At 42.5% G+C, this 26,156-nt stretch overlaps 1 protein-coding gene across 1 annotated transcript in view; it reads right to left on the bottom strand.

Moving 5' to 3' along the window:
- The window catches only part of GYG2 (glycogenin 2), a 251,993-nt gene extending 229,413 nt beyond the window's left edge, over positions 1–22,580 (bottom strand). Inside the window, exons 1-2 of the mRNA XM_078657607.1 lie at positions 22,462–22,580; positions 21,754–21,847 (exon numbers count right to left, since the gene is read on the bottom strand). Coding sequence (XP_078513733.1) covers positions 21,754–21,760 — 7 coding nt within the window. The 5' untranslated portion in view covers positions 21,761–21,847; positions 22,462–22,580. The remainder of the gene's footprint in view (positions 1–21,753; positions 21,848–22,461) is intronic.
- Positions 22,581–26,156: the final 3,576 nt, after the last annotated feature.

A 26,156-nucleotide genomic window follows, 5' to 3' on the forward strand; every position in this document is an offset into this window, starting at 1 on the left:
CAGGGTTGAGACTCAGATTGAGGTCGAACCCCGAACGGAAGATGCTCTCAATGTTTTTATTGAGAAACCTGAGGTGCAGCCATTGTCCTGCGTATGAGATTTGCTAAAGGCCCTGAAATAGAATGTTCTTCAAACTAAGAGTCACTGCTTCTGACATATATGGGACTCCACTCCCCTTTGGTCACCAGAGAATCAGAGGTCCCACCCCTTTCACCATGTGAGTAAGTTCACTCAATGTCATGTGTTGTTGATGGCTTGGGAAAGTCTCAGAGCTGCATTTTATAATGCACTCCCTGACAATCTCTTTCTTGATGGATGGTTGTTTTACATCAAGAGGTCAGGAACAGTTACATTCTTTGCAATCCATCAGGAGACAGAGTTACAGACCTAATGTTGGTCCAATAATGGGAACATTCTACTACAGTTAGGGGAGAATTTAAAAAGTGTTCCCTCTTCATACCCCTCCCCCAGTAAGTTGTTCTTGTAGGATCTCTCTGCAAGGATTACAGTAGAATTCGGTTCCAAAGTGGTCAGCAGTTGCATGGCGTAGTCATGTGCTGGGGACAGTGATTCCGATGCCTTGATGTTCAAAAATTGGCTTCCGTAGAGTGATGGTCCCACAGCTCTCAGAGATATGCCCAAGCCTGATAGTAGAAAACAAATCTAAGGCGGAGTCTATGTCCTGGTGCATTGTGTGTTTTGTATGAGATATCCCAAGTCACCTTGAAACCAAAACCTCTACTTTGAAGAAAAACAACTTGCAACCTCGGCACAAAATACAGTCCAAAGAACATGGGCACAGGAAAAAATCTTTACAGACTGGAGATAATAGTTTCATGAATAGAAAAACCAAACTATCCACATATGCTCAATCAGAAACAATGGTATCCTGTCCCTATTGCCAACATCCGAAACTATCAAGGCCCTGACTCAAACACAATGTTTGTAAACCTAAATGTTACAACCAATGGATCTTCATCTAATGAGTGAACAATGTCCTGGCCAGAGAATTTTTGCTTACAAAGTCAACTGCTAAATTTAACAACTAGTCACTATACCTAATGATTATAGAAGCTTGAAATGTTCATTTAGTGAACTATCCAGTTTCCTAGAAGATTGCAGCCTTTATTTAAAGAAAAATATTTTATTGATTTTGAATTTTAAGGTGTAAACAAGGCCCCCTCTCATACAGCAAAAAAACAAGGAAAAACAAAGACAGAAAGAAAAACAAATACCTGTACGTTCATTCCCGTCCCACCTCCCTCCCATAGTCTAAACATTGCATGCTTTGACAGGCAATTCAATGTAGCAAGGGGAAACTTTTTCATCTTCCTAAATGACCATTGTGTAGTGTGTATACAAGAAAGATGTCATAATGGATGTATGATGATACATCGCGATCATTTAGATTGCGGTACATTACATCGCTGTTTTTACAACGCAAGTCGTTACAACGACTTGCACTGGAGGGCGCTGGACTTAGGAATAGTGTGATTTACTATTCCAACTCTTGTCTATGTACAGTAAGGAAGGTGTTGGAATAGTAAATCACACTATTCCTTAGTCTAGCGTGCCCTCCAGTGCAAGTCATTGTAATGACTTGCGTTGTAAAATCAGCAATGTAAATGTATTGCAGTGTTTTGATCGCGTTGTAAAGGTCGTTTTCCGTCATATTCATTGATGTTCAATTTTACTACCCTTGAAATCTTGGCACTGTAGAACTATTCGGGGGTATCCAGTGGGGGGTTGTTGACAATGATTAGTATCAAACTTAATATGAAAAGTATCAAACTTAAATTAACCAGTGATTACATACTAACAGTTTAATTAAAACACCAAATTATTAGAAAGTTCTTGATCATAAACATCTACTTCCCCACATCTCTTGAAAAATAAACATAAATATTATGCTGCCCTTGCTGAGCTTGACTTTTATATTGGGAAATATGGCCGGCTATTTATCATCATAACCAGTAATTTTAGTCAATATCTTTTGCCCCTCGCACCGTACACCGCAAGCTTCATGGATCCGTATCTAAGCTATCATATCCCCCTTCCCAACACAGGGAAGTCCAAGTGTCAGAATACTCTGAATAGACACACCTATAATGTCCTGTTTGATTTAGGTTACCGGTCACTTATTGGTTGGCTGGTAAATGACCAGCCAGGTAAACCAACATTTTAAGGCTTAATTGCACACACCATAATTGATAATAGTTTTACTCACTTTTTCCATTTTCAAACTTGTAAGAGCTGTGCAATGATACAATGTTTCTGACACATAAGTGCCAGGTGATGTTTCAGTTGATTTATATTGTCAGAGGTCAGTGAGGAGAATTTCTTATACTAATTCTTTTCTAAATTGAGATTGTTCAGTTTTAGGGGCTTGTTTATTTTTATTTCTTAATAATATTTACTCCACAGACTAAACAATATCAAGGAGAAATTCAAGACAACAAGGAACGAGAAACTAGCCAAAAAGCCAACCATTAAAAAAAATTCTAGAAGCAGTCAGTGAAGAGTTGGATCGAACCTTTGAGCCCCAGTTTAGCTAATTAACTAGCACCAAGGAACTTGCTGTAGGTTCTGGAAACAGTAGGGCTGATTGATTGATTGATTACATTTTTATTGATCAGATAACTACAACTTTTACAATTAAAAGCATTCCACCAGCAGTTCAGAACTTCAGATCTACTAATTGATCCATAAAATACCATGGTACAATGCATCAAGTGCAAATAGACGCAAATCTAGGTTTTGCCATGGAACAATATAGACAACAGATCAGTAAGTCTGTAAATAGCAACTGTGCAAATGTGCCACGAACCAACATAGTTATTTTAGTTATCAAAAGTTAAGAAAGTGCTCTCGGTTTAAAAGTGCTTAAGGTGCAAAGAAAGTGCAATCTCACAGATATAAAATAAGTTGTAAACATACTAAAATGTAAATTACGACTGTTATCAGAGATTAAAAGAGTTTTAAAAATTTTAAGATGCTAGTTGTACAGTCTCTTAAATATAGGGACAAATTCTGAGAGTATAAAAGTCCCATTATACCGTTTCCTTCTCTAGTTCAGTTGGACCTTGCTTTTTGCTTTAAAATGTACTAGGTGCTTTGCCTGGGTTGCTCCTTGATCTCTTCCGATTGACGGACTATAGACCCCTGCTCCCTTCCTTGCGTCCAGTGTTGGAGATTGCATCTGGGTCACCATAACAAGTGTACAACTGGGGTGAAGAAATTACAATTTTCAGTTCAGACATGTAGGCGCAACACAATGCAGATATAAAATTGCAATGTTGCCTATATTGGTAACCAGTGTAATTCCCGCCTCAAAGGCTGTGTCAGTTGCTAACTCAGAAGTCACCCTAAAAGCCAATTCTCAAAATCAAGTTTGGAAATCGTTAGTGCCCTTACCATCAGGCGCAGTAAAACTCACTTGAAAGAATGACAAAGATTGCTGAGCTTTGCTTATGTGGGGCCCAAAAGATATGCTTGCTTCTCAAAGGACTTGTGGATTTTTACTGCTTTTCTGAAACTATAGCCTGAACCACTGCTAAGATGGCTGGGCTGGGACAGAGAAGAGGAGACAGCGAGGGTGTTCAGAACCCAAAAACATCACCCTGTTTTGCTTTTATTTGGTTTCAGCCCTTTAGTTTCCAGCCACCTAGCAAGTGTTGTAAGGGTGGAATGTTCACTTGGAGAGGACATATTAATTCACTCCAAATACAGCAGACATACAAAGGGGCCAATTAGTCACACTATTTAGCTTTGGCACTCTATCAGCTCACTGGACAATTACTAATTGTGTTGCTTGTCAGGGCCTTGGAGTGATGCTATTTTAACTAATCACATCTGCGTCCACATCAGCTCAGAAGGCTTAGCTACGTCGTGCTTTGCTTCTAGGGCTACCGGGCCACTCCTTTACTTTTCAGAGCTGCCAGCCAGCTCCCTCTCCTATGCTGCTGGTGTTTTCGTGTATTAGGTCGAGCCTGGGCAGCGCATGCGCTGCTCTGCTAGGCATGCTGTATTCAGGTATGGAATAGAAGGTCCGCCCTTTTCCCGCTTTTCTTTTCAATTGGCTCCTGTTACTGTTCTTTCAAAATCGTTGCTTTTGATTGATAAATAGGCTTCGCATTCCCTGCTTGGTGCCGCCTTGTCTGCATTTGTAACATCCCATAAGGACTGGACTTCTACTTGTGTTGTTAAACGGTCTGCTTTATCTAGTCTGTGAGCACTATTTTCTTTGATGATCTTCCACTATTCCACCCACAACGTTCTTTCCTACAAGGCAGCATGCCACCAGGTTTTATATTTTTAATAGTAATGGCTGCAGGTCCGCTTTAACTATAGTGGATGCACTTCTTTATTTATTTATTTACTTGCCAGCTTGATCAGCTTTAATGGCTGTGCTACAGAACCTTTGTTTATTTTCATTTTTTGGGGGCTGAAAGCTCCCCATTCCGTGCTTTTACTTTAATGTTAGCTATGCCCCTTTCTTTAGACGCTGCTCACTGTAACCTGGATATGGCGAGTAGCGACTAGCATATGCGAGAGTTTGAGCTATTGGCATGATAAATAATGCCTTTTATATGTGTGTTTGTTTTAAAAGCACATAAATAAAAGGCTGTGCCATTTAGAATGCCAATAGCTTAAAATCTCGCGAATGCAAGACCTATTGCTTTGAAAATACTTGTTTTCCATAGTACTCGGCAGCTCCCCGACAGTGAGGCTGGGCAGCTTATTTCATATGCACTGCGCTGGCAGCCTGCACTCTGATTCATAACATGAAATGATATCCCACATAGTATATCATTGGTTTAAAACTTCAAGATCGCAGCCATGTTTAGAAGTAATGACTACATAAATATTTCACTTCCATGATGGCTGTCATATTTAGAATCAAAAGAACGGCAATCTTGTGGTATTTTACATAGTGAAACATTGTTTTACTATTCAAAGATAGCCGCCATGTTGATTTCAAATATGGTTGCCTTCTTGGAACAGTATTTTACACAGTGTTATGCACATAATGCATCAATGTTTTACGGTTCCAAGATGGCCACCATGATTAAAATGAATCTGGCAGCCTTCTACTTTTTGAAAAGATAAAACAAGCCAGACTATTGGTTTTGAGAATGCTTGTTTGTTTTGAAGGAAAACGCAGGTTTGTGGGTTTTGTTTCTGTGGAGAAAAAAAATACCAACTGTGTCATTATGGCATGGCAGTCCAGCTAGCACTGGATATATTTCCAAATGTGTGCCTGTCATGTCAATGAGAAAAGAACAATTGATGGATAGAATGCAGAACAATATCATACATTCACCCCAGTACAGAGATCTGGGCCTAAATCCATTGTGTTTTTTTGCGCACCATGCCATTCCAGTTTGAACCCAGGCATATGCAAATCAGTCTTGACCCTGCGTCAATGAGAGCACTTTCATCAAAAATTCCCTGCCCAAGCAGAGGGGAACTTTTACTACATTAGATTAGCCTCCTTCACCCCAGGGCTTTGGAATCCTGTTCATCGAAGTAAATAGGATCTCCATTCTGTTTTAAGCTCAGAGCAAACCATTACAAGGGATGTGTCTAAACACAAGATTATTTTCTTAGTGGTAAGCACAATGAGGATGCCAGAAAAGGCAGAGACAAATGATCACAACTAGACATTCAAATTCCCCTAGGGCACGAGTAAGGGCATCAACAGTGGTAAGCTGATGATCTTGTTTTTTTTGGAAAGTGAGGACAATTATGCTTCTTGTGTGTCTGCCTGGGAACAGGAAGGCTGAAGACAACTGTCCGGTGATTAGACCAGGCTGCTGGCCAGCATTCATTGACCGTTAGGCTGATTCCTTTGAACAAATAGCTTTCAAAGTCTCATATCCATTAAACTCTTTCATGTTCAAATGTTAAAATCAATACAAAGATAGGATCAAAAGTTATACAATAAAGAACCTGTCAAAAACTAAGACGAATGCTGAGTTAATTTGTGAAATTTGCAGTTGTGATACAACATTGTGCTGACTGTAAGTAGGGGACTGTGGTGCCTGATCCATTGTTTAAACTCGTGCACCTCAGATGACATGTTCTAAATATTTCATTGACAGCTGTGGTTAATAGTGATATGTATAGCCATTAGTGAGCGCCTCTTCTACCAATCTGTAGATCAATGAGGGTATTAAAATCACAGAGGATGATAGTTTGTTGGCTCTGGACAGAGGAGCATGTGATAATGTCATGACATGTACTGAGAAAAAGTGCTATCACGCCCAGACAAGAGATATTCAACCAAGATTTTGAATGATTTTCAACTCTTGGAAAGGAGCGTTGTTCTGCAAGCTGTAGTCATAAATCAATTATTACATTTACTAAGAACCAAGTCCATAGGCAAGCTTGCTTTATCGTAATGTTCTGTTTTTTTATTTCACAATCAAATAATTTCATTAATGAGTTTATAAATTGCAACAGCTGTGGGGTGATGTATGTGTTAGAATGTGAATGTCGTAAAATCAACATAGGTAGAACTAAAAGAACACTGCACCTCAAGAAACAGGAACAGAGCAGGGCAAATTATAAATGAAGATGTCAGATCACCAATTTACTAACATATCAGGGACAATCTCCCCACTAAAATGGGAATTAAATTTCATGGAATACAAAAAAATATTCCTAATGTGAGAGGGGGTGATTGGGAATTGAGATGAAGAAAACAGGAGGCAAGATGGATAAGCATGTGTAGATCAGTGACACAAGGATTGAACAGTGATAATGAATTACACTATTTCTTAATTCAGTATTATGATTACATCTAGAATGCTCTAGGGAACGCAGTGTGAACTGAGTTAGAATACTGGAAACTAAGGGGGTCACTCTGCGAAGGGCCTTAGCCTCTCACCAACTCTTGCGTTTTCGAAAGTAGGTTCGGTTGGAATACATGGCAGATATGCATTGGAAGATCGGTGTGTCCACCATGAATGGGTCAGATATTGTTTTGGATTCGGGTTGTTATGTGACTATGATTTTGTCAGTGAACAGAATGAATAGAAATTATATACAGTAGATAGCTGCGAACGCAGGTCTTTTCCGAATTCAAAAGTGTTTTAGACCATTCTGAAGGACAGAGACAATGGCATCTCTAAGGGCATGTAGTTTGATTCGTGAATTAAATCATACAAAGATATTATATTTTTTGGCCAGTAAAATACAACGTCTTCACCAGATTCATGGAGCACATGTATAATAGAGTCAACTTGGTCTGGCTGTCAGTATGGAAGATTGGTAAAAACTCAGTCAGAATAATACGGATATAGAGTAAGCTAATTTGGCAGCTCCATGAGAACTAACATGTGGAGTCTCTGCCGCTATTGAGGGATGGGTTGTGGATAAACGATTTGTGTACAGCGTCAGAGTATGAAGGTTATCAGGCAAGTGGTAAACCTCATGGTGTTCCCTCACCCATGAGATTTCAGTAATAGAGTGGACTAATTGAGCCTGAATATAGAGTGGCTCCAAGAGAACTAGCGTGTGAAATCTCTCCCGCAACCAGGAGGAATTTCAATGTAGATAGGGCGTAGCGAGATAAGAGGTCACGCCCACTACAATAAATCGATACTTGGTATAATACCGGCAGGTAGGATGATACTGCTGGGTTCACAGGAGTTGTTTCGTGTAAAGATGTAGAATGAATTAACATTCGAGCAATGAGGACGGATAAATTAATGTGTACCAAAATGCCGGCAGGAAGGACAATACTGCGGTGTTTATACACATCGTCTCGTGCACCAATGAGGAATATGGAAGCGGGAAAGAAGGCTGGCCATCCTCTGCTATTTATTAAGAGTGCACCAGAACTTGATTTATTAAATAGGCTGGGACACAGATGAACACGATGTACATATTCCACGCTCGTAGTATGCAGTGTTATAATGGGCGGGTCGCCACGATAATACCCAGCAGGCACTACACCCTCCTTTACCATGTGGGATGGGGGCAGCGTGTTCTTTTTTAAACCTTACACCAACTACCGAGAATTGCATGCGCCATTTTTGCGAATGTAGTGTGATCCATTTGTGTTTAATGGAGTGCACTAGAACTTGATTAATCGGGCAGGCCGGGATTCCGTGGAACGTGATGTCCGGGTTCTGGATTTAGAATGTGCAGTGTTACAATGGGCGGGTTGCCATGTTAACACCCGGCAGGCACTACACCTCCCAGCAGCCCCATACTGTGATGCAATCACACGTACGCGTCCTCTAGTGGGGCGGAAGGGCGTATGCGGAAGGCTTTGGCATAAATTAATGGAGTCGCCTCACGTCGGGCTATCTACTCGGCGACCCGGAAGCAGGCACGAATTAGCTTGGATATCCATCGGAACAGTAAGGAGTATCGCATGGGGGAGGCATAACCTAAACTCTGTGTTTAACTTTTAAGAAACCCGGGCTAGTATTATATATGTTAATCGGAGGGAATACCGTGTTGGACGCAGGGAATGCTCTTGTGTTGTCCACTGACTATGAAACTAATGGTTTCCCTCTGATCTCTTTCTCCCGTGAACACAGGTTGTGTTCTCTGGAATCCTCCCTGCCGGGCGCCTTTTCGTGTGTGGTATATCTTATGCAGCAGTATATTTTAAATGTTTTTTTAAATAAACCCTTTCCGCCGAAACTGCATTATGGCATGTAGGGTGTTGGGTGGATCTATGAGCCACACAAAGGATCTGCTTAATATAACAGGTCCGGATATTTTGTAATTAGTGGGGATAGCATTAAGATATTAAACATATGCTAATTTGAATTGGGGTTTATAACAACATGCACAATACATGAAAGCATTCTATTTGTTGTGCTTCTTTTTAGTATCTGTTTCCCGTGATGGCGGGACTATCCTCCACACGTGTTTGATCGATTTCCGATCTTTTTTACTCCATCTATCTGCCGGACTGAGGCGAGGTGGATCATAGGACTGGGACAGATAGACGTCCTGAAGAAGACCGGGGTGACCAGTTTAATTTTGGCACAGTAAGTCGGTTGAAACAAGTTGGCACAAGCAGTTCGAGGAGGGGTGTTTTGAGAACTTAACATTCTCTTTAAACACTGCCCATCCTTCACTATTTTAATCCTGGTCGTGGAACCTATAAATAAAGGTCTTGAGGGTATCCATGGGCCAGTTTTAAAGCACTTCCTATGCTGCACTTTGTTCTATCACAATACCCAATCACAGGGTGATATTCACTGTGTTGTCACATTTGTGTTGTTTTGTGTATGTGTCTATTTGTTTTGTTTCCCCCCCCTCCCTATACTCCATCCTGAGCGTGGCTACGCCACGGCGTTTTGTAAGCAGACCCGATGATGAAGCATGTCACACACATTTGTGTGTGAGTGAGGGCAGTTTTCAAAACATATTAGTTTTGCCTCTCTCGTGTCTGTGTTGTATTTCTTTTCTCCCTACCCTTCTATGTGTTTACATATTACTTTAGGGGGTTCGGGGTAGTGGAGACTCTGTTTTGACCCTCTTATGTGAGTTAGCACGCTCTGCTATAGGCAGCAGGAAAGATGGGTGGCCACACCCAGCTCCAGGCAGGCCAGGCAGGATACTCTACAGGTAGCATGCGGGATTAATGAGGCCTTGCCAGAGGGCAGGTGACTTCAGCATTGATGATGATTGCTTGAACAGGAGAGGACCGGAGTGGGAACCGCATTTGGGCCACATCAATTAAGAGGATTGAAAAATCAGCTTCCCGTTGGTCCCCTGGAATTTTAAATGAGGGCCTAAGCAGGGTAGCAGTTCCACTGCAGAATTTATCGGGCCAGCCAAGGGACAGATGCATGAGAAGAATACGGTCCGGTTAACAGGGAAAATAATGACTCTTTGGAGGTCGTTGTGGCCTTCGTAGATAGGGAATATATGATTCTTGATTGCAGGACTTGAGAATGTCGATTCATGGATGTAAAGAGAATGGCTCTAATTCTGCTGCAAGACTTTGGTGCTTTTAGGGAGCATAAGAACCAAATGACTTACTGAATTATACCCCTCTGGGTGCTGGGCTTGGAAAGATAGGAGTAGCGAACATGGTCAGTAAAGAGGCAAAATGCAGCAGGTAACAAGTGGTTGAGGCGATTGCAATGTTTAGAATTTGGACCGATAAGAGTAGCAAACATGGTCAGAAAGAGGCAATATGCAGTTTCCAACAAGTATTCTAGGCGATTGTTACGTATTGAACAGATCAGGAACATATGGGCCATAGACATAAAGGAAGAATGGGTGAGGTATTTTAAAACATATGGGTGTTATAATTTGGACCAATTTCTTTTGTGTAGATGTTTCAGTTGATTTATATTGTCAGAGGTCAGTGAGGAGAATTTCTTATACTAATTCTTTTCTAAATTGAGATTGTTCAGTTTTAGGGGCTTGTTTATTTTTATTTCTTAATAATATTTACTCCACAGACTAAACAATATCAAGGAGAAATTCAAGACAACAAGGAACGAGAAACTAGCCAAAAAGCCAACCATTAAAAAAAATTCTAGAAGCAGTCAGTGAAGAGTTGGATCGAACCTTTGAGCCCCAGTTTAGCGAATTACCTAGCACCAAGGAACTTGCTGTAGGTTCTGGAAACAGTAGGGCTGATTGATTGATTGATTACATTTTTATTGATCAGATAACTACAACTTTTACAATTAAAAGCATTCCACCAGCAGTTCAGAACTTCAGATCTACTAATTGATCCATAAAATACCATGGTACAATGCATCAAGTGCAAATAGACGCAAATCTAGGTTTTGCCATGGAACAATATAGACAACAGATGAGTCAGTCTGTAAATAGCAACTGTGCAAATGTGCCACGAACCAACATAGTTATTTTAGTTATCAAAAGTTAAGAAAGTGCTCTCGGTTTAAAAGTGCTTAAGGTGCAAAGAAAGTGCAATCTCACAGATATAAAATAAGTTGTAAACATACTAAAATGTAAATTACGACTGTTATCAGAGATTAAAAGAGTTTTAAAAATTTTAAGATGCTAGTTGTACAGTCTCTTAAATATAGGGACAAATTCTGAGGGTATAAAAGTCCCATTATACCGTTTCCTTCTCTAGTTCAGTTGGACCTCGCTTTTTGCTTTAAAATGTACTAGGTGCTTTGCCTGGGTTGCTCCTTGATCTCTTCCGATTGACGGACTATAGACCCCTGCTCCCTTCCTTGCGTCCAGTGTTGGAGATTGCATCTGGGTCACCATAACAAGTGTACAACTGGGGTGAAGAAATTACAATTTTCAGTTCAGACATGTAGGCGCAACACAATGCAGATATAAAATTGCAATGTTGCCTATATTGGTAACCAGTGTAATTCCCGCCTCAAAGGCTGTGTCAGTTGCTAACTCAGAAGTCACCCTAAAAGCCAATTCTCAAAATCAAGTTTGGAAATCGTTAGTGCCCTTACCATCAGGCGCAGTAAAACTCACTTGAAAGAATGACAAAGATTGCTGAGCTTTGCTTATGTGGGGCCCAAAAGATATGCTTGCTTCTCAAAGGACTTGTGGATTTTTACTGCTTTTCTGAAACTATAGCCTGAACCACTGCTAAGATGGCTGGGCTGGGACAGAGAAGAGGAGACAGCGAGGGTGTTCAGAACCCAAAAACATCACCCTGTTTTGCTTTTATTTGGTTTCAGCCCTTTAGTTTCCAGCCACCTAGCAAATGTTGTCAAGTTTAAATTAAGTTTTTCATCAGACAGTTTTGACACCTCAAGATGAAGCAGGGTGCTGTCCGCATAAGGGTGGAATGTTCACTTGGAGAGGACATATTAATTCACTCCAAATACAGCAGACATACAAAGGGGCCAATTAGTCACACTATTTAGCTTTTGGCACTCTATCAGCTCACTGGACAATTACTAATTGTGTTGCTTGTCAGGGCCTTGGAGTGATGCTATTTTAACTAATCACATCTGCGTCCACATCAGCTCAGAAGGCTTAGCTACGTCGTGCTTTGCTTCTAGGGCTACCGGGCCACTCCTTTACTTTTCAGAGCTGCCAGCCAGCTCCCTCTCCTATGCTGCTGGTGTTTTCGTGTATTAGGTCGAGCCTGGGCAGCGCATGCGCTGCTCTGCTAGGCATGCTGTATTCAGGTATGGAATAGAAGGTCCGCCCTTTTCCCGCTTTTCTTTTCAATTGGCTCCTGTTACTGTTCTTTCAAAATCGTTGCTTTTGATTGATAAATAGGCTTCGCATTCCCTGCTTGGTGCCGCCTTGTCTGCATTTGTAACATCCCATAAGGACTGGACTTCTACTTGTGTTGTTAAACGGTCTGCTTTATCTAGTCTGTGAGCACTATTTTCTTTGATGATCTTCCACTATTCCACCCACAACGTTCTTTCCTACAAGGCAGCATGCCACCAGGTTTTATATTTTTAATAGTAATGGCTGCAGGTCCGCTTTAACTATAGTGGATGCACTTCTTTATTTATTTATTTACTTGCCAGCTTGATCAGCTTTAATGGCTGTGCTACAGAACCTTTGTTTATTTTCATTTTTTGGGGGCTGAAAGCTCCCCATTCCGTGCTTTTACTTTAATGTTAGCTATGCCCCTTTCTTTAGACGCTGCTCACTGTAACCTGGATATGGCGAGTAGCGACTAGCATATGCGAGAGTTTGAGCTATTGGCATGATAAATAATGCCTTTTATATGTGTGTTTGTTTTAAAAGCACATAAATAAAAGGCTGTGCCATTTAGAATGCCAATAGCTTAAAATCTCGCGAATGCAAGACCTATTGCTTTGAAAATACTTGTTTTCCATAGTACTCGGCAGCTCCCCGACAGTGAGGCTGGGCAGCTTATTTCATATGCACTGCGCTGGCAGCCTGCACTCTGATTCATAACATGAAATGATATCCCACATAGTATATCATTGGTTTAAAACTTCAAGATCGCAGCCATGTTTAGAAGTAATGACTACATAAATATTTCACTTCCATGATGGCTGTCATATTTAGAATCAAAAGAACGGCAATCTTGTGGTATTTTACATAGTGCAACATTGTTTTACTATTCAAAGATAGCCGCCATGTTGATTTCAAATATGGTTGCCTTCTTGGAACAGTATTTTACACAGTGTTATGCACATAATGCATCAATGTTTTACGGTTCCAAGATGGCCACCATGATTAAAATGAATCTGGCAGCCTTCTACTTTTTGAAAAGATAAAACAAGCCAGACTATTGGTTTTGAGAATGCTTGTTTGTTTTGAAGGAAAACGCAGGTTTGTGGGTTTTGTTTCTGTGGAGAAAAAAAATACCAACTGTGTCATTATGGCATGGCAGTCCAGCTAGCACTGGATATATTTCCAAATGTGTGCCTGTCATGTCAATGAGAAAAGAACAATTGATGGATAGAATGCAGAACAATATCATACATTCACCCCAGTACAGAGATCTGGGCCTAAATCCATTGTGTTTTTTTGCGCACCATGCCATTCCAGTTTGAACCCAGGCATATGCAAATCAGTCTTGACCCTGCGTCAATGAGAGCACTTTCATCAAAAATTCCCTGCCCAAGCAGAGGGGAACTTTTACTACATTAGATTAGCCTCCTTCACCCCAGGGCTTTGGAATCCTGTTCATCGAAGTAAATAGGATCTCCATTCTGTTTTAAGCTCAGAGCAAACCATTACAAGGGATGTGTCTAGACACAAGATTATTTTCTTAGTGGTAAGCACAATGAGGATGCCAGAAAAGGCAGAGACAAATGATCACAACTAGACATTCAAATTCCCCTAGGGCACGAGTAAGGGCATCAACAGTGGTAAGCTGATGATCTTGTTTTTTTTGGAAAGTGAGGACAATTATGCTTCTTGTGTGTCTGCCTGGGAACAGGAAGGCCGAAGACAACTGTCCGGTGATTAGACCAGGCTGCTGGCCAGCATTCATTGACCGTTAGGCTGATTCCTTTGAACAAATAGCTTTCAAAGTCTCATATCCATTAAACTCTTTCATGTTCAAATGTTAAAATCAATACAAAGATAGGATCAAAAGTTATACAATAAAGAACCTGTCAAAAACTAAGACGAATGCTGAGTTAATTTGTGAAATTTGCAGTTGTGATACAACATTGTGCTGACTGTAAGTAGGGGACTGTGGTGCCTGATCCATTGTTTAAACTCGTGCACCTCAGATGACATGTGAATTTCATTGACAGCTGTGGTTAATAGTGATATGTATAGCCATTAGTGAGCGCCTCTTCTACCAATCTGTAGATCAATGAGGGTATTAAAATCACAGAGGATGATAGTTTGTTGGCTCTGGACAGAGGAGCATGTGATAATGTCATGACATGTACTGAGAAAAAGTGCTATCACGCCCAGACAAGAGATATTCAACCAAGATTTTGAATGATTTTCAACTCTTGGAAAGGAGCGTTGTTCTGCAAGCTGTAGTCATAAATCAATTATTACATTTACTAAGAACCAAGTCCATAGGCAAGCTTGCTTTATCGTAATGTTCTGTTTTTTTATTTCACAATCAAATAATTTCATTAATGAGTTTATAAATTGCAACAGCTGTGGGGTGATGTATGTGTTAGAATGTGAATGTCGTAAAATCAACATAGGTAGAACTAAAAGAACACTGCACCTCAAGAAACAGGAACAGAGCAGGGCAAATTATAAATGAAGATGTCAGATCACCAATTTACTAACATATCAGGGACAATCTCCCCACTAAAATGGGAATTAAATTTCATGGAATACAAAAAAATATTCCTAATGTGAGAGGGGGTGATTGGGAATTGAGATGAAGAAAACAGGAGGCAAGATGGATAAGCATGTGTAGATCAGTGACACAAGGATTGAACAGTGATAATGAATTACACTATTTCTTAATTCAGTATTATGATTACATCTAGAATGCTCTAGGGAACGCAGTGTGAACTGAGTTAGAATACTGGAAACTAAGGGGGTCACTCTGCGAAGGGCCTTAGCCTCTCACCAACTCTTGCGTTTTCGAAAGTAGGTTCGGTTGGAATACATGGCAGATATGCATTGGAAGATCGGTGTGTCCACCATGAATGGGTCAGATATTGTTTTGGATTCGGGTTGTTATGTGACTATGATTTTGTCAGTGAACAGAATGAATAGAAATTATATACAGTAGATAGCTGCGAACGCAGGTCTTTTCCGAATTCAAAAGTGTTTTAGACCATTCTGAAGGACAGAGACAATGGCATCTCTAAGGGCATGTAGTTTGATTCGTGAATTAAATCATACAAAGATATTATATTTTTTGGCCAGTAAAATACAACGTCTTCACCAGATTCATGGAGCACATGTATAATAGAGTCAACTTGGTCTGGCTGTCAGTATGGAAGATTGGTAAAAACTCAGTCAGAATAATACGGATATAGAGTAAGCTAATTTGGCAGCTCCATGAGAACTAACATGTGGAGTCTCTGCCGCTATTGAGGGATGGGTTGTGGATAAACGATTTGTGTACAGCGTCAGAGTATGAAGGTTATCAGGCAAGTGGTAAACCTCATGGTGTTCCCTCACCCATGAGATTTCAGTAATAGAGTGGACTAATTGAGCCTGAATATAGAGTGGCTCCAAGAGAACTAGCGTGTGAAATCTCTCCCGCAACCAGGAGGAATTTCAATGTAGATAGGGCGTAGCGAGATAAGAGGTCACGCCCACTACAATAAATCGATACTTGGTATAATACCGGCAGGTAGGATGATACTGCTGGGTTCACAGGAGTTGTTTCGTGTAAAGATGTAGAATGAATTAACATTCGAGCAATGAGGACGGATAAATTAATGTGTACCAAAATGCCGGCAGGAAGGACAATACTGCGGTGTTTATACACATCGTCTCGTGCACCAATGAGGAATATGGAAGCGGGAAAGAAGGCTGGCCATCCTCTGCTATTTATTAAGAGTGCACCAGAACTTGATTTATTAAATAGGCTGGGACCCAGATGAACACGATGTACATATTCCACGCTCGTAGTATGCAGTGTTATAATGGGCGGGTCGCCACGATAATACCCAGCAGGCACTACACCCTCCTTTACCATGTGGGATGGGGGCAGCGTGTTCTTTTTTAAACCTTACACCAACTACCGAGAATTGCATGCGCCATTTTTGCGAATGTAGTGTGATCCATTTGTGTTTAATGGAGTGCACTAGAACTTGATTAATCGGGCAGGCCGGGATTCCGTGGAACGTGATGTCCGGGTTCTGGATTTAGAATGTGCAGTGTTACAATGGGCGGGTTGCCATGTTAACACCCGGCAGGCACTACACCTCCCAGCAGCCCCATACTGTGATGCAATCACACGTACGCGTCCTCTAGTGGGGCGGAAGGGCGTATGCGGAAGGCTTTGGCATAAATTAATGGAGTCGCCTCACGTCGGGCTATCTACTCGGCGACCCGGAAGCAGGCACGAATTAGCTTGGATATCCATCGGAACAGTAAGGAGTATCGCATGGGGGAGGCATAACCTAAACTCTGTGTTTAACTTTTAAGAAACCCGGGCTAGTATTATATATGTTAATCGGAGGGAATACCGTGTTGGACGCAGGGAATGCTCTTGTGTTGTCCACTGACTATGAAACTAATGGTTTCCCTCTGATCTCTTTCTCCCGTGAACACAGGTTGTGTTCTCTGGAATCCTCCCTGCCGGGCGCCTTTTCGTGTGTGGTATATCTTATGCAGCAGTATATTTTAAATGTTTTTTTAAATAAACCCTTTCCGCCGAAACTGCATTATGGCATGTAGGGTGTTGGGTGGATCTATGAGCCACACAAAGGATCTGCTTAATATAACAGGTCCGGATATTTTGTAATTAGTGGGGATAGCATTAAGATATTAAACATATGCTAATTTGAATTGGGGTTTATAACAACATGCACAATACATGAAAGCATTCTATTTGTTGTGCTTCTTTTTAGTATCTGTTTCCCGTGATGGCGGGACTATCCTCCACACGTGTTTGATCGATTTCCGATCTTTTTTACTCCATCTATCTGCCGGACTGAGGCAAGGTGGATCATAGGACTGGGACAGATAGACGTCCTGAAGAAGACCGGGGTGACCAGTTTAATTTTGGCACAGTAAGTCGGTTGAAACAAGTTGGCACAAGCAGTTCGAGGAGGGGTGTTTTGAGAACTTAACATTCTCTTTAAACACTGCCCATCCTTCACTATTTTAATCCTGGTCGTGGAACCTATAAATAAAGGTCTTGAGGGTATCCATGGGCCAGTTTTAAAGCACTTCCTATGCTGCACTTTGTTCTATCACAATACCCAATCACAGGGTGATATTCACTGTGTTGTCACATTTGTGTTGTTTTGTGTATGTGTCTATTTGTTTTGTTTCCCCCCCCTCCCTATACTCCATCCTGAGCGTGGCTACGCCACGGCGTTTTGTAAGCAGACCCGATGATGAAGCATGTCACACACATTTGTGTGTGAGTGAGGGCAGTTTTCAAAACATATTAGTTTTGCCTCTCTCGTGTCTGTGTTGTATTTCTTTTCTCCCTACCCTTCTATGTGTTTACATATTACTTTAGGGGGTTCGGGGTAGTGGAGACTCTGTTTTGACCCTCTTATGTGAGTTAGCACGCTCTGCTATAGGCAGCAGGAAAGATGGGTGGCCACACCCAGCTCCAGGCAGGCCAGGCAGGATACTCTACAGGTAGCATGCGGGATTAATGAGGCCTTGCCAGAGGGCAGGTGACTTCAGCATTGATGATGATTGCTTGAACAGGAGAGGACCGGAGTGGGAACCGCATTTGGGCCACATCAATTAAGAGGATTGAAAAATCAGCTTCCCGTTGGTCCCCTGGAATTTTAAATGAGGACCTAAGCAGGGTAGCAGTTCCACTGCAGAATTTATCGGGCCAGCCAAGGGACAGATGCATGAGAAGAATACGGTCCGGTTAACAGGGAAAATAATGACTCTTTGGAGGTCGTTGTGGCCTTCGTAGATAGGGAATATATGATTCTTGATTGCAGGACTTGAGAATGTCGATTCATGGATGTAAAGAGAATGGCTCTAATTCTGCTGCAAGACTTTGGTGCTTTTAGGGAGCATAAGAACCAAATGACTTACTGAATTATACCCCTCTGGGTGCTGGGCTTGGAAAGATAGGAGTAGCGATCATGGTCAGTAAAGAGGCAAAATGCAGCAGGTAACAAGTGGTTGAGGCGATTGCAATGTTTAGAATTTGGACCGATAAGAGTAGCAAACATGGTCAGAAAGAGGCAATATGCAGTTTCCAACAAGTATTCTAGGCGATTGTTACGTATTGAACAGATCAGGAACATATGGGCCATAGACATAAAGGAAGAATGGGTGAGGTATTTTAAAACATATGGGTGTTATAATTTGGACCAATTTCTTTTGTGTAGAAAAGAACTTCCCCATTAATGGGATGATGATATGAACTACATGAGGACTCAGACATACCTCAATATTTCCTCTTTAGCGAATTCCCTCTTCTAAGTGCTGTTAACATCAATAATTGATTGAGAACTGTTTGTGGGGAAAATAATCAATGAGGTTATAACCAGTGACATGGGATTCGAAGGAAAGGAATAATAAGAAAAGGTAATCATTTTCAGGAGTCTATAGCACTAAAAATGGCATGATTTATGTAAAATGTCAAACAGAGACAGTCCTATTTTATAAGATGGTTAGCCGATTTATATTAAAAATAAAAAGTACATTACCATCCTAGGCCAAGAGATGGGTGTAAGATTGTATATAGGCAGGCTTGAGGGGTAGCGCTGGAATTTAAAAGGAAAGGGATGGAGCTAACAGAGGATATGCTGTTTGTACTGTACAATTTTGTTTTGAAATATTGAGAAATGTCAATATTGACATGTGTATTTTTTCATTTTTTCCAGTTCTGATAACGTCCAAGTGTGGGTGAAACGTGTAGGCTGATGACTCTATGTAATATGAGTCCTTGGACTTATTGTTTCTGAATAATATTTGATTGTGAAATAAAAAACAGAACATTACGACAAAACAAGCTTGCCTATGGACCGAGGGGCAGATTTATGATAACTGGCGCATCCTCAGGGATGCGCCAGTTATTTTGCGCCGCAGCTCCGCCACCCATGGTGCGCCGCATTTACAATGCGGCGCACCATGGTGCAAAAAACGGCACAGATGCGTGACGCATCTGTGCCGTAAAGGTGACGCATTGCTGGAGTTGCGTCGCAAGCGCGACGCAGCTCCAGCAAGGCTCGGGGGTGCCCTATCTGTCCAATGCTGCATCAAGCCTTACGCCTGCTTCAAGCAGGCGCAGGGTTTTGACGCAGCATTGGCCTGAAAGTGACTGAGTGAAATCTTTATAGATTTCACTCAGCCACTTTTGCGAGGCGCACCTGCCCCGGAACGCCCACATGTGGCGCAGGGCTTTACAACGTGACGCATCTGCCTAGATGCGTCACGTTGTAAATTGGTCGTAGTGATGCGCCACGTTTACGCCGCAGTTGCGTGACGCAAACGTGGCGCATCACCAACATAAATCTGCCCCTTAGTTCTTAGTAAATGAATTAATGTATGACTACAGCTTGCACAACAACGCTCCTTTATAAGAGTTGAACATTTTTGATGACCAGGTGCGAGTGACGGTGGGTCCAGGGAGAGTTGAGCGTTACAGTCACGGGACTTGGGTTTGGAAAATTATTTGATACATTCACCAGTGCGCACATGTGTTGAGCCCTCATCGCCTTCAAGATTTTGATTGACTTATTCAGTGGAAGTGTGTATAAGGCAATGACAACCATGTCCGATAAATCAATGTGGGAATATACTTTATGCATCTTAATTTTTACAATAAGCTCAAAATGAATATGGAAAAATACAGATTAAAAGAGCAAAAAAGACAAATGAATAAAGATTGATGGAAACGTTTTTTTAAAATACCATTAAAATGGGAGTCTTAATTATAATAAATAGAGGGAATTACAACAGGGGATATATGTTGGAACATGAGTAAAAACTGTTCAGACTCGAGGCAAGCCCGAATTCTAACATGTTTTTGGAGATTCTGTACCTTACTACAGACGGATCAGACATGTATGGTCAAAGTTGTTTTACAAGGCTACAGAGATATGAGTGCAGGTGCAGGCACAGTGCGGCATACAGATCCCTAAAAGGAATGTACTGAGGTCACTGACTGTTTAACTGATGAAAATCATGAAAGTGCAGTAGGACCGACTGATAAGACTTTGCAAAGTCCACGGTGGCTGGAAATATGTCGCTCATTCTAGGCATAACTTCCCCCAACTAACCTATTGGCTAAATCCCAATTTACTATGTGCCATTGCACAATACTTTTGTGGCATTGGTCCCGAAATTGAATTTTCCTAGTTCTTTCAAACACATTTGTAAAATGCATTAAAAAAACAAAAGGTCTGAACTCCGCCACCTGCTGTGAAGGTTCTTATTTATTCATTTATTTTCTGCAAGAATATGCGCACAAATAAAAAACATATCTTGTAAATGAGGCAGATGTACAATAAAAAAAATAGATAAAAAAAGGAACAATTACATATTATTTTAACAGAAAAGTACTTCTGCATCCTACTAGGCAGGTGCACTTAAAACAGGAACAGAAATCTGTTTTGATTGTGATGCACATGACAAAAAAGTGATACTTATTGGTGCAAAGAAACGTATTATTAGTTTTGAATGAACGTATTCTCAAGGTATAGTTTAGGCGGGACCAATTGGCTTTGCCATTGCTTTATAACTTGCAATAAGTGGTCACTCAATCGTGTTATTTATTTAAAAAACTGTCAGAAAGGATGAAGTGGCAAACAACTGTTTAGGCTCAAACACTTTTATTAAGTCAAATGCATTTGTTATTCTGTCGTGTAGACACGTGTAGGGCAAATATTGTGAATGAATTCAGATGACTGAATACTCATGACGGGTACACCTGCCAGCCTTATTTTAAAAAAGTGTGTGCGCTCTGTCATCAGAGAGGGCAGCGAGCGTTCTGAGGCTGAAGGCAATGGAGGGGCCGTGTGAGAGCACAGAGGGGTCAGTGTATGAGCAGAGGGGCAGGGCGGGGATTTGGAAATAAGCTGACAAAATTCAATCATAAAACCAGATCAATTTGCATGCATTTCACGAATGGATGAGCCTGTCACACTTCTCTCACCTTCAATTCTTCCCAATTTATATTCAAAATTGGGTCACGTGACCAATAATTGTATGAACTCTGCTCCCATGACGCATGCTGTGGAGAAGAAAGCACTATCATGCTAGAATTTCTTTTTTAGAACTTTTAAACGGCCACTCGAAGTGCACGTTTCTGTACATTTCAAGTACTGTGCACAGTCTTCACTGACACTGAGACAGTGTCACATAGTGATTGGACCCGCTCCAGTGCTGTAAATGGGCAGGTAGTGAGTGCCTGCACGTCTTAATTTGAAGTGCGGAGTAATTGCACCCCTCCGGCGTGGTGCAATCGTTTCAGTTGGACAATACCAACATTTCTCATTTGGAAGCAGATACTCTAAAACTGAGAGCATGCACCATGTTTTTTCCCTTGAAGCACCATTCAATACAGTGCAACGGGCCCGCAGAGCCTCGGCAACTAAACAAGGCGATTATATCTCCCTCGTGCCGGATTATGGCTGCAGACAATGCCGGTCACTTTGATTAATTCGTGTGCACAAAATATTACATTACGACACGGGCATCGTGGTCCAAGTCTCTAGAAAGAGCAAACAGTGACTCACTCACCTGACATGATAAAATCAGGAGGAAGGGAGTGCTGGCGCCGTAAAGAGTAGCTTGGTGCCCCAGGCGAGCGAAGGGTACCCCTTCAGAGTCCGAGCTGTAGTGAGACAGATCGACAAAACGGCGTTAGCCCCTGTCCTGTAGCCGCCCACTGCCCACGTCCTATTCGAGGATGTGACCCTATCCTGCCCTGCGATGACTCTACAGTCTGCCCCTAGCAACACTTTCCAGGAGCACCCTCCACCACGCCCCCCCCCCCCCCACACACACAGGCATGCACTGCATCTATAAATCCCTGCTCTGCAGCAAGTAACCCCACCACAGCCTATCACAGGCAGCTCAGCTGCGGGGCAGCCCCCACCCTCTTCAGGGACCCCCCCCCCCCATCCAGGCCAATGAATATATGTGAGATATGAGAGACTCGGGGACTCTTCCTCACTTTCTGGGGGGGGGGGGGGGGCATCAATTTGTGTTAGGCCGCTGTCCACCATAGCCACTGTTTCTATGTACTATGACCTCCTGATTGATTTTTTTTCTCTTAACCGGGTGTTTAGTAATTAGTACCCGCCTCACACCCCGCTTCTGCTAACCTCAAGCGCCAGGTACGCCAGTAACCACCACACACCTCCTTACAGTCTTGGAGAAGCCACGCCCCCTCCTATTTCCACAACCACACATTTCGGAATACAGGTAGAACAGCACAGCAATTACTTTAACTCGGGGTCAGGCGGCCTTCGGTCCAAGTGAAAGGCGAGTCCTCCAGGTGCCCTTGCGGGTGTGATCTGGGGGGCAGCTGCAAGCAGTGACAGCGTCGCCAGCGCCCCTCCTACCCGTGACTGCAGTGATGTCAGCAGCAGAGGCGTTGATCTGCAGGAAGCACACCCCTCCCTCGCCGGCACCGGTTGGCAGTGCGAGGGTGGCAGATGGAGCCTTCTGCCAGCTTGGCTCTCGGTGGGGATGGCGAGTCACTGCCCTCTGGCTCCGCCCACGCCTCGCCCCCGGCGCTTTTCCTGCACGCCTCTTTATACTGTAATGTACACACACCAATGAGCAAAGGTCTCCTACGACGCGTTTGGCAGCTGGCAGCAGTCGCTTAATGCGCTGGACAGTTTTTTCCTCACCAACCTGCAACCTAGGCATGTCCACAATTTGGCGGGAAAAGTTGCTTGTACAAACTTGCTCATGTTCAAGGGCCGATTGGAAGAAGGGGTCACACTTGCACCCATTCCCAGGGCTGGCTGTCAACATTTTGAGGCGCTACGTTATCCAATTGTGAGTAGAATACAGCTTCCAATAGCTCCTCTCAGCTTTCATCTTTGACTCCCAGGTCTCGTCCATAAATGCAAAATGACTCCACTGCAGAGCTGCGGGCATTGGACTGAGGGGTAACAGAAGTTACGTACAGTGAAGGGAAAATGTGACATCATCAAAACTTTCGAGGAAACATTGAGAGAAAGAGTGGAGGAAAGTAAATATGGAAGTAAGGGTGACAGGAACGACAACATGATAAAAGGAAGAGCTGAAGAAAAATGAAACTAGTGATGGAAGAAAAAACAGTAGAGCAGGAAGGAAGAGAAAGAATGCCCGTGGAACTTCAGGACAGGTGTATACAAATATGTGTCCTGTAAATCCAGGGACACTCTCTAGTCTCCTAGGTCCAGAGCAGAAATAATCTAACACGGGTCGGGGTGGGGGAGTATTCGGAAGTTATCTTTTCTTAGAAAGGCATTCAGTGGACAGGAGATCTAGTGTAGGTCTGGAGGGCCTCTGTCCTTTTTTGGGACAGAGTAGTAGCACAAATAGCAGCCCTTTCCTCTCTCCGAATCCCGCGCAAACTCAAAAGCACCTTTAGCCAGCAGAAGGTCACAGTGGTATCTTCAGACACGATTCATAGAGGGACCACTGAATGGGCCACAAATAAAACAGGTGGGGCGACCTGCAACGGGTGATCACGAAGGATGTGCACATGCGTTTATATATATATATATATATATATATATATATATATATATATATATATATATTACCTACTGGCGGTCGCCAGTAGGTATATATAGTTAGGATTTTTTCTCTATGGGTTTTTTGAAAATTCTATGTCTAATAACTTTGGCGTTTGTGGACGGAATCGGCTGAAATTTTCAGGAAAATGGCACATTTTGTTTCTGAGCAGCCCTTGAAAATTTGGGGGGGGTTCGTCCAGTGGGGGCCGAGAAAAAAGGGGGGTCCCAAAACGTGTTTTTAACATTGAGTTTTCCATAGGGCGGTTGGCCTCACTTTTAGCCCGAACGGCTGAATGGATTTGCACGAAACTTGGCAAAATTGTAGGGACTGGTAGCCCGATGTGCCTTTTGTAGGTCTCAATATATGTGCTCCAGTGGATTTTGAGAAATTAACGTTTAAAAAAAGATATATATCTGTAACAGCGGACCGGTTAGCGCTCTGGTTCGCGGACTTTTCGCGCAACGGAGCTTTGTGAAGCGAAGCTGATTGGTTCTCCGGCGTCTGTCAACATTCCAAACAGTCCGTAGCGGCCGCCATCTTGTCTCTCGGTAGGATCGAGAGACAAGAGGAGGTCAAAACAAAGGGGGAAATAACTATAAGGGGGCATAGTAGATCCTCGCTGACCCCCTAGGTTTGATGTGGAGGTTTTAAAAGGGCCCCGCGGGGCAAAAAAAAATAATAATAATAATAATCGAACGGCTGAATGGATTTGCACGAAACTTGGCAAAATTGTAGGGACTGGTAGCCCGATGTGCCTTTGCTAGGTCTCAATATATGTGCTTCAGTGGATTTTGAGAAATTAACGTTCAAAAAAAGATATATATCTGTAACAGCGCACCGCTTCGCGTACTTTTCGCGTTACGGAGCTTTGCGAAGCGAAGCTGATTGGCTCTCCGGTGTCTGTAAACATTCCAAACAGTACGTAGCGGCCGCCATCTTGTCTCTCGGTAGGATCGAGAGACAAGAGGAGGCCAAAGCGAAGGGGCAAATGACCATAAGGGGGCATAGTAGATCCTCGCTGACCCCCTAGGTTTGATGTGGAGGTTTTAAAAGGGCCCCGCGGGGCAAAAAAAAAAAATAATAATAATAATCGAACGGCTGATGACCATAAGGGGGCATAGTAGATCCTCGCTGACCCCCTAGGTTTGATGTGGAGGTTTTAAAAGGGCCCCGCGGGGCAAAAAAAAAAAAAATAATAATAATCGAACGGCTGAATGGATTTGCACGAAACTTGGTAAAATATTAGGGACTGGTAGCCCGATGTGCCTTTGCTATGTCTCAATATATGTGCTTCAGTGCATTTTGAGAAATTAACGTTCAAAAACAAGATATATATCTGTAACAGCGCTCCGCTTCGCGGAGATAAAATTATATGTGTATTACCTAGCTGTTGCTAACACCAGTTAGCGACGGCTAGTAGGAGATAGCGACCATCTTGGGTCCCACTTTGCATGTGAGTGATATTTATCACTAATGACATGCAAAGTGGGCATGCCAAGATGTTAGCGACTGGAAACAGTCGCTAACATCGCTATCTCCTATTATCAACTTTTGGAAATATTCGAGATAAGCGCGAATATCTCCAAAAAGTAACAGCTGCCCTGAGCAGTTCTTAGCCATGTTATCCAATGGGAGGTGGATAACATGGCTAAGAGCATTAGCTCGGTAATGCATGAATATCGCGGAGTTTTCAGCGATATTAATGCATTGCGCTCGTTTTTTATCGTATTTGCGATAAACCTTGATAATAGCAAGGTTTATCTGCGATAATTTCTGACGGTAAAAAAATCTTTGCAATGCATCGTTAGGGATAAATATCGCTTAACTTTGGTAATATGCCCCAACGTCTGTTAACGTTCGATTCGAAGGAAATCAGGAATTGTTGAAAAACATTGTGTGCGCCATCTTGTCTTTTTTCAAATGCCACACTTTTGTCGTGCACGGCAGCCATTTTAGATGCCTTGACCAGATCCACTCTGTGCACGCTGTCGATCCTTAGCATGGCTCCCCACCCTCGCAAGCATCTCCCCCAGGCAGTGGTCACCCCCGCTCTCTGTTTTATGCATGGGTAATAAACCTCCCCCCATCTGCGCTGTTCTTCCCTGAGAATCACACCCTGTGCCCGCCCGACACCTCCCTTTCGCCCTATTCACTACCGCACCCTCTGACACTCCTTTTCCTCTGTGTCCGATTGTCCAGGCCGGTCCTAGGCTATCAGCTAGCCCTGCAGATGTAGTTTATGGCCACAGCTGTAAAGAATCACCCGTCTTCAAAGGAGTTATAGTAGATCAAGGCCCACACTCGATGAGATCCGTCACAGCAGAAGCGTTGCTATTATCTGAAAACCATCCTGTATTGTGATTGGGGAGGGGACCGAGCGTGAAGCGGAAGATTCCAGGGATGAC

Source organism: Lissotriton helveticus, chromosome 8 (assembly GCF_964261635.1).
Source record: "Lissotriton helveticus chromosome 8, aLisHel1.1, whole genome shotgun sequence".
Taxonomy (NCBI): Eukaryota; Metazoa; Chordata; class Amphibia; order Caudata; family Salamandridae; genus Lissotriton; species Lissotriton helveticus.